This window comes from Epinephelus fuscoguttatus, linkage group LG9 (genome assembly GCF_011397635.1).
Source record: "Epinephelus fuscoguttatus linkage group LG9, E.fuscoguttatus.final_Chr_v1".
NCBI classification, from domain to species: domain Eukaryota; kingdom Metazoa; phylum Chordata; class Actinopteri; order Perciformes; family Serranidae; genus Epinephelus; species Epinephelus fuscoguttatus.
Genome location: NC_064760.1, coordinates 15,854,136 through 15,869,914, shown reverse-complemented (window position 1 = coordinate 15,869,914; position 15,779 = coordinate 15,854,136). Strand labels below are relative to the sequence as shown.

The window sequence follows — 15,779 nt, the reverse complement described above, 5'->3', positions numbered from 1 at the left end:
CTGCAGACTTTTGACCAAGATGTATGATGGTTTGTGCATAGTGGAAGGCAGATTCATTGTTGCAGGAGGTGTATTTACTGAGCAAACAAGAACTTTAAGATGATTCTATTTAGTGGGGTCATAGTTTTGAAATGGATGTTGGCTATGGAAGAAACAGTATTTCTGAAAATCAATGAAGCACAAAGAAAAAGCAAGTTATCTGCTATAGAGCTTGAAATACTGGTTACAGAAACTATTAACCCTTTGAAACCTATAGCGACATCACTTCATTTGTGCTGCTTTCAGATGCCTTTTGCAAGTATTTAAACTTTTGAACTCATATTGATGCGATTTCTTACAAAAACATGGGGAAAAAGGTAATGAGCAACTTGGTAAGAAAGGTCCCACACATTGCCCAAAAAAAAAAAAAAAAATCTTTTTCAGAAAATTATTTTTAAAAATTAGTGAAAAAAGAAAAAAAATAGGGAAAAACTATATTGATTATTATTATTATTACTTATTTAAAATCATGGTACAGAATTAATAATTAATAATTATTAATCCACCATTCCCTTGTTTATTTATGTATTTGTAACTTTATTTTCTTTCCTTTTTATTTATTTATTTATTTTACTAATTTTAATGTTTTGGATTTTCTCTTTTTACTAATTTCTTGCAAATCTTTGGGGTCATTTCTTTTGTTGCTCATTGCCTTCTTCCCATGAAAGAAATGAAGACAATTTGCTCAGGTTTTAAAGGGTTAAACGAAACTGTAATCGTATGCTCGTCTTCCTCCAATTAACGAATATGTGTGAGAGGAAGTAGACTTGACATAATGCTATCAGCTCAACAAAAAGGTCAGTGACTAAATGAAGAATTAAAAAAATCTAATGAACACATTATGGCCTGAAACTCTTCTGACATTTTGTTCTGACATATCCCCCCAAAAGTGATTCATGATTTACAAATAACATTACCTTTTGTACCTGATATTTCCTGACAGGCTGACAAGGCTGATCCACATGCTCCATGAAACAAGTGACAGATGCGCAGTGGATTACAGAGGACTGCAAAATGTATACGGGTTGTGTCTACTAAAGTTAAATGAAAGATGCATTTGGAGCGAGCTGTAGGAAAAGGATGACCTACTAGAGCATATTAAGTTATGAAATGCTGACTATGCATGAGGCAGTTCCTGATTTAGGACAAGGCCAGAGACTAACGAGGGAGCAGACAAACAAGGGCCAGGTGGGGTGAGGACACTGGCATGTGAAAGACATGCAGGGCAGGGCGCACAGATCTCTGGGGAGAAGGTCAGAGAGCAGAGGAGAGACAGATTGTGTTACACCAACATGATGGTAAACATTTTTTTTGCTGATTGGCTAAAAATGTGTTTTAGAATACTTTGACGTTGGATGACCAGCCAACAGTTTAACCAATGCTCTAACTCAGTGCACAAGGTATATTAGATTGTAACCATACCAACTTCAGCCCGGTGCTACATCACCAGTTAACTCTCACTGATGGTTGTAGAGTTTGACTGCTTTGTGTGCACTTTGACCTGAGGAAGTTTTTCTTCTTTAACTTTATTTAAAGGGGGATAAAAACGTTAACAGCCAGGAATTCTACATCAGGAACACCCTGTTCACATCCTTACAGCTACGCACACCCGCACCTGTAAGTTGACCAGTACAACTGTACATTTATCTGCCAGCCACTGAGCAGCTCAGGTGGAGCAGTTGGGGGTTAGGTGCTTTACTCAAGGACACCAAAGTGGTGGTAATGTGAATTTCCCCACCTAGATTTAACCAATGGTTCCTGAACTCTATGGCTTGCGACCCCTTAAAACAAAGAGACGCAGGTTTTAGCTGTAATGTGCAAGTTGTTCCGTCTTTCTTTGTTTCATTAAGCTCAGTTCAGACCAATGATTCGCAACGAGACTAAACCATTTTAGAGGGTTGCAGAGAAAAGTTGCAGCGGTCTTAAGTGGCCAGTCTGAGCTCGACTCAAGCTGGCTGATGATGTCACCTGCAACTCAACTGGTCAAATCGCTGGTGGCTGCTTTTAGAATGTAAAGCACGTCACCTGTTTGTACAGCCAATCGGGTTTTAGTGAAGTCCGCTGGTCAAATCAAAATCAAAATTGCTGTGGCAGGTGCTCTGTCCCACCGAGCCCTTTGTTTCCTGTGGGTCTGTGGGTCGCTGCTGCTGCTTGCTGTATGTGCTTATACCCCACCCACACAGACACTCATTGACTGATTAATTGGCACTGGTTATTCATATTAATGTGGCGTATTTATTATGAATAAAGTCCATCTGATGCTTGCTTTGCTAGTGTTTTTCACTGTTTCATCACTACTACAAACTCAGCTGTAATCAGTATCTCACTATCGCTGTCCTCGTCATATTTTAAGAAGCTACAAATTACATTCACCCACAAAATAAGTCTGAAAAGATGTAAATGAGAACAGCAGTACAGAGAGCTGTTGCATAGAGATAATACACCGCCTCATCTAGTTGCATTGGTGTGAACCAGCAGGTTTTTAGAACGTTGCACAACAGCGCATCGCAAGTTGTCTGTTTCAACTCGTCTCGGCGCCAATCCTTGGTCTGAACTGGGCTTTAGGGCCTGAGCACGAAAGTGCCAGGGCCCAACGGTCCCAGGAAGTCAGGGAAGTCCGGCTTGTGTGATAACGACGTGCGTGAAGGTGCAAGGTTTGGTACAAAGAAAATAGTTCCTACATGAAACTGCTTACAACAAACTCTTTGGACTTACCAGGTCATGATTTCTGTAAAGAGACATTGCTGTTGAGTTTTTCAAATGTATTTCTGGCGCTTTGAGCACCACAAGCCAAGTGCCATCTGGTCCCATAATATTTAAAAGAGCGCAGACATCTTACAGCCAATATCTACATTACTCTGCAACTCACACTCATACAATCCAGACAGATAAACAGTGCAGCAGGCAAAAGGAAAAAACATGTATTTCTGATTTGGGGCGAACTGTCCCTTTAAGGGACGACCCTGGAAGGAAGGAATCAAACAAAAATATTATTAGGAGTATTAGAGAACCTAGTCAATAGGTGTTCAGTGGCATGTTAACACAGCAAAAAACAATGTATTACAGCTGGAGTATGAGATTGTAATGCAGAGGAAGTTGATTAAATCATGACTGAGATGTCTCCAGAGTTTGTACCCTACTGATGCGTCACTTTGCTGTTTTGCTGCCCCCAACATTTACGCCTGTATCTGTAACAGTCAGCAAACTGCTGCTCAATTGAGTGAAGTTTCCACACAATGCGTGCTCAGTGGGCGTTGCTGATTTGCTGTGACATATCTTCTCTCGTGAACTACCGAGCGGGGGCTTCCCTCAAGTCTTGAGCTATGACCTGTCTCCTGGCTATGTGTCACTGCCCACATCCCTCTGACTCACTACAACTCTAGACCATCCCCAAGATGTATGTCATGACATGCCGGCGCTGAGAAACGGGTAGATTGTGAACAACCCGTGGATTATCGGTTAGCCTCATTGACTGACTGCTGACGACTTTGTGACCTTGTTTGTTTCCCAGGTGTCCTATGTGAAGGCCATTGACATTTGGATGGCGGTGTGCCTTCTGTTTGTGTTTGCTGCCCTGCTGGAGTACGCAGCAGTCAACTTTGTCTCAAGGCAACACAAGGAGTTCATCAGGCTGAGGAAAAAGCAGCGGCAGCAAAGAATAGTAAGTGTAAATCACACACACACACACGCACAGGCTAAAGCTTGCTTACACACATGCCTAAACACACATTGTGGCAGATTTTGTAAGTAAACACAAGAAACACACACACACACACTCCAGTTCTTGTCAGCCTCTATAACACTGACTTATGCCTCTTGTTATTGTGGGGCGCTGTATATTCAGGAACTGACAACATCAACACGCTACAGCTGGCTGTCATATTACATGAGGCAGATCAGCTCATTTCAGTTCAGCTTGTTTCCATGGCGAGCACTGACCTGTGAAGAGCCTTTGTGATCCTTTCTCTCCGTCACTACATTTGACACAGAGCAACAGCCTATCCTACAGACCCCGTGACACCGGGATACCCTAACCCTGCATTCACATGACACGTTGTGGTTCAGTATGAGATGCTTCAACTGCATTTTTTTTCCTGCTTTTGTTTAACATTCAATTTACTGTACCTGACTCAGAATTATGTCAGTCGAATCAGATTTGGCTGCTCAAAATGCATATTTGACAATTCAGGGTTTTTCACTGTAAAAGTTTGAACATGCTCCAATGGGTGTTCAGTGTGACAGCAGCATTCACATTATAGTAAACAAGCTAACTGCACCAACGATGGCTCTGAAATGTGCAACAACATTTTTTTCCAACACCAGATGTCAAACAAAAGCCAGAGACTGTCATATTAAGTTGCTGTAAGAGAGAAGATAATGTTATTTTGGAGCCTTTCGGTGCAAAGTTTCTTCCCCTCTGTGGCTGACTGTACCAAAGAGTATCGTCAAAGTCAAGAGCGCTCACTCCGCAGCAAAATCTGGGGACCAAAATGTCCCCAGAAGTACATGCATACAAAAATGACTGCTCAACTTGAAGCAATCCAGTTGATGAGCACTGATCAACAACTAGTTTCTTTAGATAGGTCTCTTTGCTTACTTATTTATCTTTAAAGTGTTCTTCTGTACCATACTCTAAAAGACTGGTACTGGGATAATGTTTTGTTTTTTGTTTTTTTTTATGGGCTAACTCGAAAGCTAGCGTCGCCCTGGTTCCATTGACAAAAAGCCAATGGGATTTTTCCATTCCATCCAGTTGCCAGAAGAAAATGTTTGCTCTGTGCGTTTCTGCAAACCAAAACATTACATTTGCACGTTTCATACATATCGTGTCAAAGGGAGGTAGTATAGGAGCTGACTTTGTCATCTAGAGGTGGAGGGGACGGTTGATGACGCGCCACCTAGGCAAGATGCCTGCTGACCTGCAGACCAATGTTCGAGACCAACAAACAACAAAACTGGTTGTCTTTTAGTTTGTCATTACTGTGTTTCCAGCAGCTTTTTAGTCACTTAATGTGGATGTTTTTCAGCAACTCTTCACTGTTTTTCCAGCAGGGCAAGTACATAATCACAATAATGCACAAATGTTACATATCCGTGGTTTGCAGAAATGTACAACGCCAACATTTTTTGGCAATTGGGTTTGGTGTTTTCTGATTTATGTTTTGGCATACAACAAAATATGAAAATCCCTCGAGCTTGTGTAAACCACAGACCTTATTTCAGGCACCGAACCAAAAACTCATTAAAAATATCCAATGTCCTCATGATGATAGAACCAGAAGTGAACAAATACTAACTCATTTCTGGGTGTTAGGACTCATTCTTACATTATCAGGCATTAAAGTCCTTGAAAACCAGGCCTTGAAAAGAAGTCCATCCTAGTGAGTAACAGCAAGCTCACTAGGTTGGATCTTGTAACATTTTCATATCACTTTAAAAAAAATTCTCTGGTTATCTTGGCTTCATTTATCATCCGAACATACATCGACTAAATTGGTTCCATGTGTTGAATGATGATTATCAAGGCAAAAAAACCTTGTAAGCTGACAAATAAAAGCGTTCACAGAGAGGTGAGAGACTTTGTGTGACACAGAAAGGTTTGTCTCGAGACAAAATAACTTGAAAATCCCATTAAAACAGCTCACAGGCTGGGCAGCCTCTCAGACTCATGGCAAAGTTCCCTGTAAAAGGCAGAAGAGTCCAGCAGATTTCCCGGACAGCCTGCCCTCCTGCATCGATACAGGAGAGAGAAAATGATGCTTTGTAGAGGAAAAGACTTCCCCTGTCCACATCAGTTGCACAATTACTCCCACTGAGGAGCGTGAGGTCGCAAACTATCCATCTGAGAGGTATTGATGCACGACTCGATGTGTACTAGAGAGAGGTTGGGAATCTGATGGAGTGTACAAATCCCAGACTGACTAGCTTTAATCAATGCACTCTGCCAGCTTTGTGTTTGACATCTCTGGTGTTCTCTAAGCCAAACAGCTATAGCAAGTATATCCACACAGCCTTCAGAATGACAAAAATAAAAAACAGAGCTCCCATTTATAGTCCTTACAAAAATAACTTCAACCGGCTCCTTGAGGATTCTTTATTCGTCTTCAAAGCCAGTTCCCTAAACGAACAGCCGCAGATAATGTCCTGTATTATCACACTCAGAGTGCCTCTTTAATTAAAAGCTGAGAGTGTCTGCTTGAGTTTGTTGTTCGAATTTGAAGTTTGCATCTTTAATCACTTTATTTTTGGCACAGCACAGGTAGGTTTTCCATTTAAATAAAGCAGGGGGAGTTTATGTTCCAGGCAAAATGCAAAGGGCCGTGTCTAAAACAAATTATAAATTCAACACTAACGAATTTCTCTCTTACAAGAGACGACGAAACTTTTGTTTTACAACTAAAGATGAAAGAAGGAGCCATAACTCTTACTTCAATTTGTCTACCTTCCTTTTCCAATGGAGGTGTTTGCCAGTCCGCCTGGGAGTGTTGAGTCGTTGCGGAAAGCGAATTACCTCCCTGGTAACAACTCAGCCTACAGGAACCTGAATCAGCCCTGCAGCGCCTGTGCCAGGGTAAAAAACTGAACCCTATTTCAACCCTGACCTTCAATCCCAATATTTGTCCAGTACAGTCTTCCAAATAGATTGTGTCGTGCAACTGTCACTTCAAACCTGAATATATCCTGGCATCTCTCCCACAACCAAATCCACTCTGTGCTGATCTCGTACTGTCATTAAAGACCCGTCCGACCTTCTGCCCCTTCATACCAACGTTACTACCTTGGAATTCTTGCCTTTTATTCTTTCCCAATGTGTAACTTGTTTTTCAGGCTAATATAAATTCAACATGCACTTCCTCCTCTTGTTCTCTCCTTGTAGAACTTTTAATCTCATTTTTCTTTCCAGGAATGGGGGCATGTATTAAAGGCAGAACAATAGTTTTGTCTTTATTTTCTTAATCATCTAATTAAGATAAGACAAAAGATAATCCTTTATTAGTCCCACAGCATTACAGCAGCAAAGGGGAGAGTGCAAAAACAAGAAGCATCAGCAAAAACAAAAAAGCAAGATAAAATAAATCAGTACAAATTGAAAAAGCAAAATATAAGTAGACTGACTGAACGGTAGAATTCACATGAATGCACATAGGAATTATTGATGTAGCTCAGTTTAGTTTGTATTGATATTGCACATGAATGATGAATGTCAGTTGTCTAAAAACATGAGTTCAACATTTTGGGAAACAGGTTGGCTCACGTTTCTTGACAGGACTTAAAGGACAAGATTGGCACCAGTATATAAAGCTTCAGTCAGCAGCGAGTAGCCAATTAGCTTAGCTTAGCATAAAGACTGTAAACTGGAGGAAACAGCTAGCCTTGCGCTGTGAGGTACAATGACCAGATGTACCAGCAATGAGAGTATTGCCTACTGCACGCACTGTAAGAGGGTACTGGTCATAGTGGTCATTCACAGTGAAAATGCTGATGTAAAAGATAATATTATGACGGCCAAACATACATGGCGACTACAAGCAGCTTGGGCCAGTGACACAAAACACCCTAAGTTAAGATTTTCCTCAAAGTCCTAGCTAAGGACTTAAAATGGGCTGCACAAACCACCCGTAAGTCTTCTCCTTAAGGTTTCCCTTAAAATGTTTACTTAAGTATTTATGTTTTTTTTCCTTATCTTAGTCTTATACTTAAGGAATCCCTAGACTGTTGCACAAAAGATCTTAGCAACGGGGCGTTGGTGGCTTAGTGGATAGAGCAGGCACCCCATGTACAAGGCTGTTGCTGCAGCGGGCCGGGTTCGACTCCAGCCTGTGGCCCTTTGCTGCATGTCATTCCCTCTCTCTCTCTCTCTCTCTCTCTCCCCCCTTCATGCTATCTTTCCTATCAATTGAAAGGCAAAAATGCCCCAAAAAATATCTTTAAAAAAAAAAAAAAAGATCTTAGCAACCAAAGCAAGGTTGCAAAAAAAAAAAACTTAAGGTGCCTTTGACTCTCTTAACTGCAACATGACCAAGTTCATGGTGATAAATAAAAAAACGAACATACCCTGAGAAGAGTGTTCTGTGACCAGGAGAATCCAATGGATGCGCTTTTGATTTGATTTTATAGATTTGAGTGAATTTATTTTCTTTGCAGTTTCTTCCCACAATCTTTCTTTGTTTTCTGGTATTTCGGGATCAAATTTACTTTGTAGTTCCTTCAAAAGTGTAATCTTTTCCTCCTCTGACCAATATGGTTTTCTTGTCTTCTTATCACTCTCTAACTATAAGCCAACTTTTTGAGACAATAACAGGCATCACAAGTGTACAAGTGTAAATCTAAGCAAACAAACAATCTCCATGGCAACTTTTACCACTGTAAAATCTCTTTCAATACAGTAAATGAGTTAACATTTTCCTTAACACATGAAATCTTGGTGTTCTGTGCAACTGTGTAAGTCCCTCAGCTAAGGAGAAATTAAGCCTTAAGTGTCATTCTCAAGGAGAAAACTTAAGGTGTTTTGTGCAACCGATCCCTGGTCTTATGTGTTAGTATTACAGTTTCATCTGCTGAGGCCCTGTCTGTCAATGGTGTTAAAAGCTGCAGTTGGTAGATGTGTCAAGCCCTGAAATAAAATTCTTGCATCCTAATGACAACTCCCACGTTGTGTGCTTGACATGCATGTGCACATACACAAATGTGTGGTATGCTAAAGGGCCCCGGGTTCGGGGTTTGAAAAGATGGCCACACTCCTGTCACAAGGTAACAACATGTGCCTACCAGCACCTCTAAAAGCACCAGTTAACAGCTTTCAAGTGTAAAAATGAAATGTGTTACCTTTGGACAGAGCCAGGCTAGCTGTTCCCCATCTTTAGCCAGAAGCTAAGCTATTATATATTTACTTAACAGACATGACAATTTAACGTTCAAACTCTTAGCAAGAAAGCGAATAAGCATAGTTTTGGAATCACTTTATTGTTAGCATTATTTATATCCAAACTGTCACAGATCACTCCTTGCAAACAGCCCCTTCCATAGTAACCTCATCACACTGTGCTCTGTGGAGAATAATCAGTCTCAACTGATCTTATGCCAACAAATCACAAAGTGTGTAGCTGCAGCTGAGAGTACAGACGATAAGCACCTATTATCTTTAGAGAAACGCACCATTAGAGTTTAGCACATGATGTACTGTATCATTTAGGAAGGAGTAGGAGGGATAATTAAGCCATGCTAGAAGAGCTACAACTTCCTACCCCCCGGTTGTATGGTGCAATTTGTCATCGGGACAACAGATAGTTAGTAAGCATCAAATTACTCACAACCAGGCTATTGTAAGGAAGAGGAAGTTTACTGTAAATGAAGTCTTTAGGTAAACAGTGAAAGTGCGAGCTAAAGGGCAGCTGGCAGAGGTTTGGGGAGGTTTTAGAGGATTAAATGAATATACTGTGCAGGTACAGACAGGTGGAGACAGGTGTGAAATACTAAGTAGCATTGGACCTTTGACAGGAGCTGAGAGTGTCTCACTGCCAAGTCTGTCCGGCACCGAGATGGGAAGTTCGGCAGAGTACCAGAGACCTGCCAGGGTCAGTGAGAGAGAAACAGAGAGAGGGGAGGGGACGCAGGGATCAGAGCTTTCAGGGCACTTCACACCGACTACTAATCATCCAATTTAGATCCCACATCTTCACTTTCCCCTGCTAAAGTGAATCTCTCAAAGTGTCAGAGGGCTGTCAGAGTTAAGCTGCATGTCTATTAATATTCTCTTCAGAGGGCGGGAACAGTGTCTCATTCACTGTAAGGGGAAAAAAAAAGCGCCACCATTCATCAAAGCAGAATGCCAAGTGCAAGTTTTTTTGGTGAGGTGGAGATCATGACTTTTTATTAATAGGCATTTTGAAAGGTCTATCATTCTGCTACTTTGAGAGAGCTGGAAAGGAGAGATGGAGGTTAATTTTTTGATTAACTCTCTGAATTATAATTTTCTCTCTTCCTCCTAATGACGATGCCCTCCGATTCTCCTCTTTGTGCCAGAGAAACTTCAAAAAGCTTAATTGAAGACAGTTTATCTTAGGCTAGTGCTTCTCATGTATTACCATTGCATGTTTGAAAATCCCAGAAGGTCGTTACACCCCATGGTACTCTGAAGGTATTCTCAAAATTCTCAAAAACTCTAACATCGTGCTGCACAACAATGAAAGATTTTTAACCCGTTTCCCAAGTTGCGATGCTAATTCCTAATCCAAACAAACAGGGCAACAATCACATTTTGTCTTTGGTTAATTAATACAACACGTATTCATTTCATCACATATTTGTGGACGTTTCCTGAAAGCTTATGGATAGGGACCAAACGGAGATTGTGGAGGCAATTTAGTGTAGTTCAAGCGAAATACGACCAAAGGAGATGACAAAGAGCTTTAAATAATGGTGGAACAGAACAAATCTGTAATATGATAATAATATATAGTAATAATAGTGTAAAGACTTCTCCATCCACATGTCGGGATGTATATAATGGCTGCGCAGACCACCACCATCTTCAACACTGCCTCCGTTTGAAGGTGCAATATTACGATCTCCAACATCACCTTGTTCATTTTCATGTGAAACTTTTGACTCTGCCCTCTAGTGCCATCTATTGGCTGTCTCCATGGCAACATAAAGGACACATGGCAGCGTGAGGACAATGACGTTTGCAATGTTTGAAACGCATGTATTTTCATACGTAAGAGCATAAATAAGTCCTAAAATGTGTCAATATCCATACCTTTGATGAAGGAAAATCCTCATTTGAGTAGCTGTGTTTTTAGACCAAAAATGTTCTGAGGCACAACCCTGAGATTGTTCTGTTCTCTAATAAATAATAAATGTGGCAATTGCTAATCAACCCATATTAATTTCACCTCCAGTTAGGTCCCACCCATTTCTGTTTTAAATAAATGTTAGTAGGTCATTAACAAGGCAGTTTATCAGATGATAAATGGTGGAAACATCCATTTGAGGTGTCATCATGATATATATATACATATACATATATATATATATATATATATTACAGTATTACATATATATATATATATATATATATATTACAGTATCTAGTTGGCTGAACAGATACAGCTAATGATGTACTCCTTTAGCCTTAGTTATAAATTACGTATTGTCATGATTTTACTTTGTTTAATTAATATTTTCATACAAATAAGTGTATGGAAAAATAAGAATAATGTCCCTACCTGTTAGGTTAGGTTTAGGAAAAGAATTATGGTACTTAACATGATGACGTAACTTGACCTAACATTAGTACATAACTTAAAGTGCTGTATGTAACTCTGGAGAAACATAGTTAATTGGTGGGTCTCATTCTCAGGTTGTCACTTACCAACACTTTGGGTTGGGAGTCCGACCAAACCAACAACCCAAAGCATCTGGAATCAGACTCAACAATCAGCTACCTTTCTCCAGAGTTACATACAGGTTTTTAAAATTACTTAGAATTGACTTTTGGTTTCACACAGGACACAAACCCTGGTCTCCAGGGTCAAAGCCCTATGTTTGTTTGATCCATCCCTCAATCCTAACGTCCTCCCTATGTGGACTTTGTCACTCTTAATAATATGTCTGACTTCTTTCTTTGCTCAAGTCATATGATGCAAGACAGACTGCAGCGCATAGGTCACGTGATCACAGTCTCCTGGCTCACGATCATGTGTGTTTTATACAAATGATAATGCATTACTTATTGTAGGTATAGGTTTGAGCAGTGAAAGAGAACAGCCTGACCAAAACAGCAAGGAAAATGTCATTTCATTAAAAATACAGTCACAACTTGAGAAACGGATTTAAAATGTGTTTTTGTTGTGCAGCAGATGAAATATATTTTTTCATCCAGATGGTTAGAGGAGTATAATGATTTTGAAAACACCTTTGTGTTGCTGGATGATGATATGAATTTTTCAGACACCACCAGAGGTAAAGTCTCTCCCTTCTGGTGTCTTTATTTCGAGAAAAAAAAATATAGTAGACAACAACAAGAGACAAACAAGAGATCCTGTCTGAACTGTGCCATGAATTACATGTTTGTCAATTTCAGAGATAATTTTTCAAGTCAAGAACATTGCAGTTTGTTGTACGTCTCGTCTCGAACAATATCACCTACCCCAGCTAGCTAGTTAGCTCACTTATGTTCCACACACAAATGTAACGCTGATGTGTTGTATCCAGTGATCACGCGAGTATATCCCGTTACAAAACACATAGTAATTGCTCAGAAAGAGGACGGTTATGATGTCACCTATCCAACGTGTGTGGTCGTTCTCATTAGGTATTTTCACTGCGAAGTTCTTGACCTGCAAATTATCTTTTAAACTGATAAACATGTAAAAACAGCACAATTCAAACAGGATCAAAACTGTATTTGTCTCTTCCCATTGACTAACGTCCCAAAATAAGGTCCCGTGATGGTCCAACAGCAGGGAAGAGACTTCGCCTCTCTTCTTCTTTATCAGAGAAACAAATGCTTACCGCTGTGACTTGAATGGACTGTATGGTAACACATGAGAGGCACAAACTGGGGCTAGTACCTGTTTTACGCACAATCACTGACAAATCTACTGCATTTGAAAAGTTTCATCCCTGAAGTCAAAAATTCTATTTATTTTTCTGCGGATGTTTTCACTCTGTTGCACTCTGCTGCCCTTTTGTGCTGCTGCATCCCAAACGCATTTGAGAATCAGCCACTGAGAGGAAATGTAAAACGCTGTGAGCTAATTCTTGTTGACAGCGAGAGGCCAATCTGTTTTCCCTATGCTTGACTCCACAGGAGGAGGAACTGGTGAGGGAGAGCCGCGGATTTTACTTCCGGGGTTACGGACTGGGTCACTGCCTGCAGAACAAGGATGGTACCACTGTGGAAGGGGCCACTGTGTTCACCCCGCCGCCTCCCCCTCCTCCGGTCACCATGTTCGACGGAGAGGTGCTTCACAAGCGCTTTGTGGACCGGGCCAAGCGCATTGACACCATATCCCGAGCCGTCTTTCCCTTGAGCTTCCTCATATTCAACATCTTCTACTGGATCACCTACAAAGTGCTGCGACACGAGGACATCCATGCAAATTTGTAAAAAACGCCCTCTGCCGACTCCAGTTGCTACGTTTTAGGTTTTTTTCTCTCAGAACCAAAACTGCCTGTCAGATCTACATTACAACGAGGAAATGTGTCAAGAGGCGTCTCTGCTTCTTAAAAACCATTGCTATAAAAACTTTGTGCTCAGGTGCGTCTTCAGGATCTCAGACCGAAGAGCGATTAAGCTGAAAGACGAGGTTAAGCTGTGTGGATTCAGGCTGGTGTTGTTTGTGAATGCCCTCTCGTGTCTGTCTTGGTTTGATTCGTGCGGATTACAACAGAGACAAAACACTGCTGGTTATTGGAGGGTTCGTGACCTTTGCTTGAGATGATGAGAGCTCAGAGAAGGCGATGTTGATCCTGGCTGGATGAGACAAACTGACTTGAATTTTGACACTGCGCATCTTTGAATGAATGTTTTTGAAAATCCAAAAGATTAAAAAAAAGGGTTTTTTTTACACCTTTAGAGTATCTAATGGGTACCAATGGGTGCAGGGGAGGAATGGGTCTTTGATATTTATTATTATTCAGTAAGTGGTGATAATTCAATTAAGATTATATATATATATATATATATATAAAAACAGTGTATAAAGTGTATAAACGCTGTTCATTAAACTGCACAAAGCACAAATATGTATTTCCTTTTGTCTAAATTTAAATAAATTGTTATTCTGCCAGGAAAACAAATGATTTGTTCCTCTTTAAGCTCAAGATTCGATTGATTACTTAAAAAAAAAAAAAAAGCAGGAAATGCATTTTTTAAGTGCATAAGAAATTCAGTCACAACATAAAAGCATCACACACAGTTGCTTTTCTATTTTAGTCCTTAAATGGACCCCATCAGCTCCAAATCCAAGGAGGCAATGAAAAACCTTCAAGGTGGAAATCAATACAATAAAGCAAACTGTAAATTCTGCAACTAAGTAATCTGTTCACATCAGTGGCTCTGGGTCTTTGTGTTTGTTTATTTATTTATTATGCCTGTAATTGTTAGCTGTGAACCCATACACTGAGATAATCAATCTAAGAGGAAGCTGGACAACTTTGCATAAGAGCTGCCATTTCTCTCCCAGTCTCAGGAGTGGCTTTGAAGGTGTGGAAACGCTGGGCTGTGGTGGGGGGGAGCATCGCCAGCGAGGGAGGACGAATGGGTTTTTTAATGGGAAATCAGAGGGTTGTTTTATCAACTAATGAGTTTGAAAAGGGCTTGGTGTTCCACTGCTAATGACAATGAATTCAGAGAGGCAGCTGGAGCCTACTGTCCTTTTGTCGGCAATCCTAATCAACTCCTCTGTATTGTATGGTTCCCCAGGTAATGAAAAAGAGTGTGCGTGCATGTGTGTGTGTGTTTCCAAGCATGCATTTGTTGCTACTTTACCCTCTCTCCATTGTTATATTGATATAGATTTTCTGAATATATCCAGTGTTCCATATTATCTTTTCAAATCACAGCCTTCTGAACTGAAATGAGGGAGTTCTCTTGCAGGTTTTTATAATGGGTCGACGGCACACGCTGCACGTCTTCGGAGTGTAAAAAAAGACAAACGAGAGGAGCCGAAGATAGCTGATGGTTTGCAAAATAAGGACAGAATGGCTTGACATATTCACCAAAGTCCTTCCTACTGACAGCTTAAGTAGATTTATAAAAACAGAATGTGAGGGCATGCAAATGTCGAAAAGATTGGCTGTTGCTTGTCACTGCCGCTGCTCTCACTATCGCTTAAGTCCCAGTTCTAAAAACAAACAACTCCAGAATTGAAAACCTTGGATTGGAGCCATTTTTTTCTTCAAGCCGATGATAAAAAGGACTAAGAATAGCTGCCATTTTGAATGTTAACACACTACATACTCAAAAAACATCTTTGAAAATCAGTATGCAAATGTCAAAAACAATGACGCTTGCACGTCTCTTGCACTGCCTTTAAAATCATCAGACTCTTAAACACAAAAATGGTACTTTCTAATGAAAACAGTGGCTTTCTAATAGGTCACCATTTATCAAGGTTATAAAAATATACCATGTTGGATTTTCTTGAAAAACAGTTGTAGACTCATACAGAGGTAATCCCTCTCAATCATCCCCTATGACCCACTCTCAGTGTGTGGTGGTGTATTTTTCTGCGGAGACTCTGCCCTCTGCCTGTATTTTCTGGGTTCAGAACATTTATGGTGTGTACCTTCACAGTGCTCAGATGATGTAAGACTATAAAAAGATAGTCAGACTGTAAGCAGCAGGCATCCAAGAGAAACAACGGCAAAATTAAAATGCAAATATAGCGAAGGGACACGCCAAACGAAAATGAGCCACTGACCCTGCCAGTGCCCCTCCTGCTACTCTTTGCAGGTTGTCTGCAGGTAGAGATGGGTGAAGCCAGCGCCTTCATCATTTCTACCTGGGCGCAACTGGGCCTAAGTTATTTAAGCCAGCTCCTCCTTCATCTACCCTTTGGTTTGCGTTCACAACACCATGCACACATTCCACATTACAAACAGATTTACAGACTACAGGTGAATTTATTATCTTTTTGGTTAAGTTTCGAATAAAAACTTTGTTAAAATTACTTGAATCTTGGTTGATCTCCCTCTTTATCAAGCTCACTGAGCCTGGGCTGTAACAATTA

At 40.5% G+C, this 15,779-nt stretch overlaps 1 protein-coding gene across 4 annotated transcripts in view; it reads left to right on the top strand.

The window, feature by feature from the left end:
* glra4a (glycine receptor, alpha 4a) overlaps window positions 1–13,687 on the top strand; it is a 78,407-nt gene extending 64,720 nt beyond the window's left edge. For 2 of the 4 annotated variants that reach the window (XM_049586640.1, XM_049586643.1), the window contains exons 8-10: window positions 1,576–1,656; window positions 3,551–3,700; window positions 12,854–13,687. In XM_049586640.1, coding sequence (XP_049442597.1) covers window positions 1,576–1,656; window positions 3,551–3,700; window positions 12,854–13,153 — 531 coding nt within the window. In that variant the 3' untranslated portion in view covers window positions 13,154–13,687. Of the gene's footprint in view, window positions 1–1,575; window positions 1,657–3,550; window positions 3,701–6,499; window positions 6,611–12,853 lie in introns of all 4 variants that reach the window. The other 2 variants (XM_049586644.1, XM_049586642.1) reach the window with 2 other exon arrangements.
* Window positions 13,688–15,779: the final 2,092 nt, after the last annotated feature.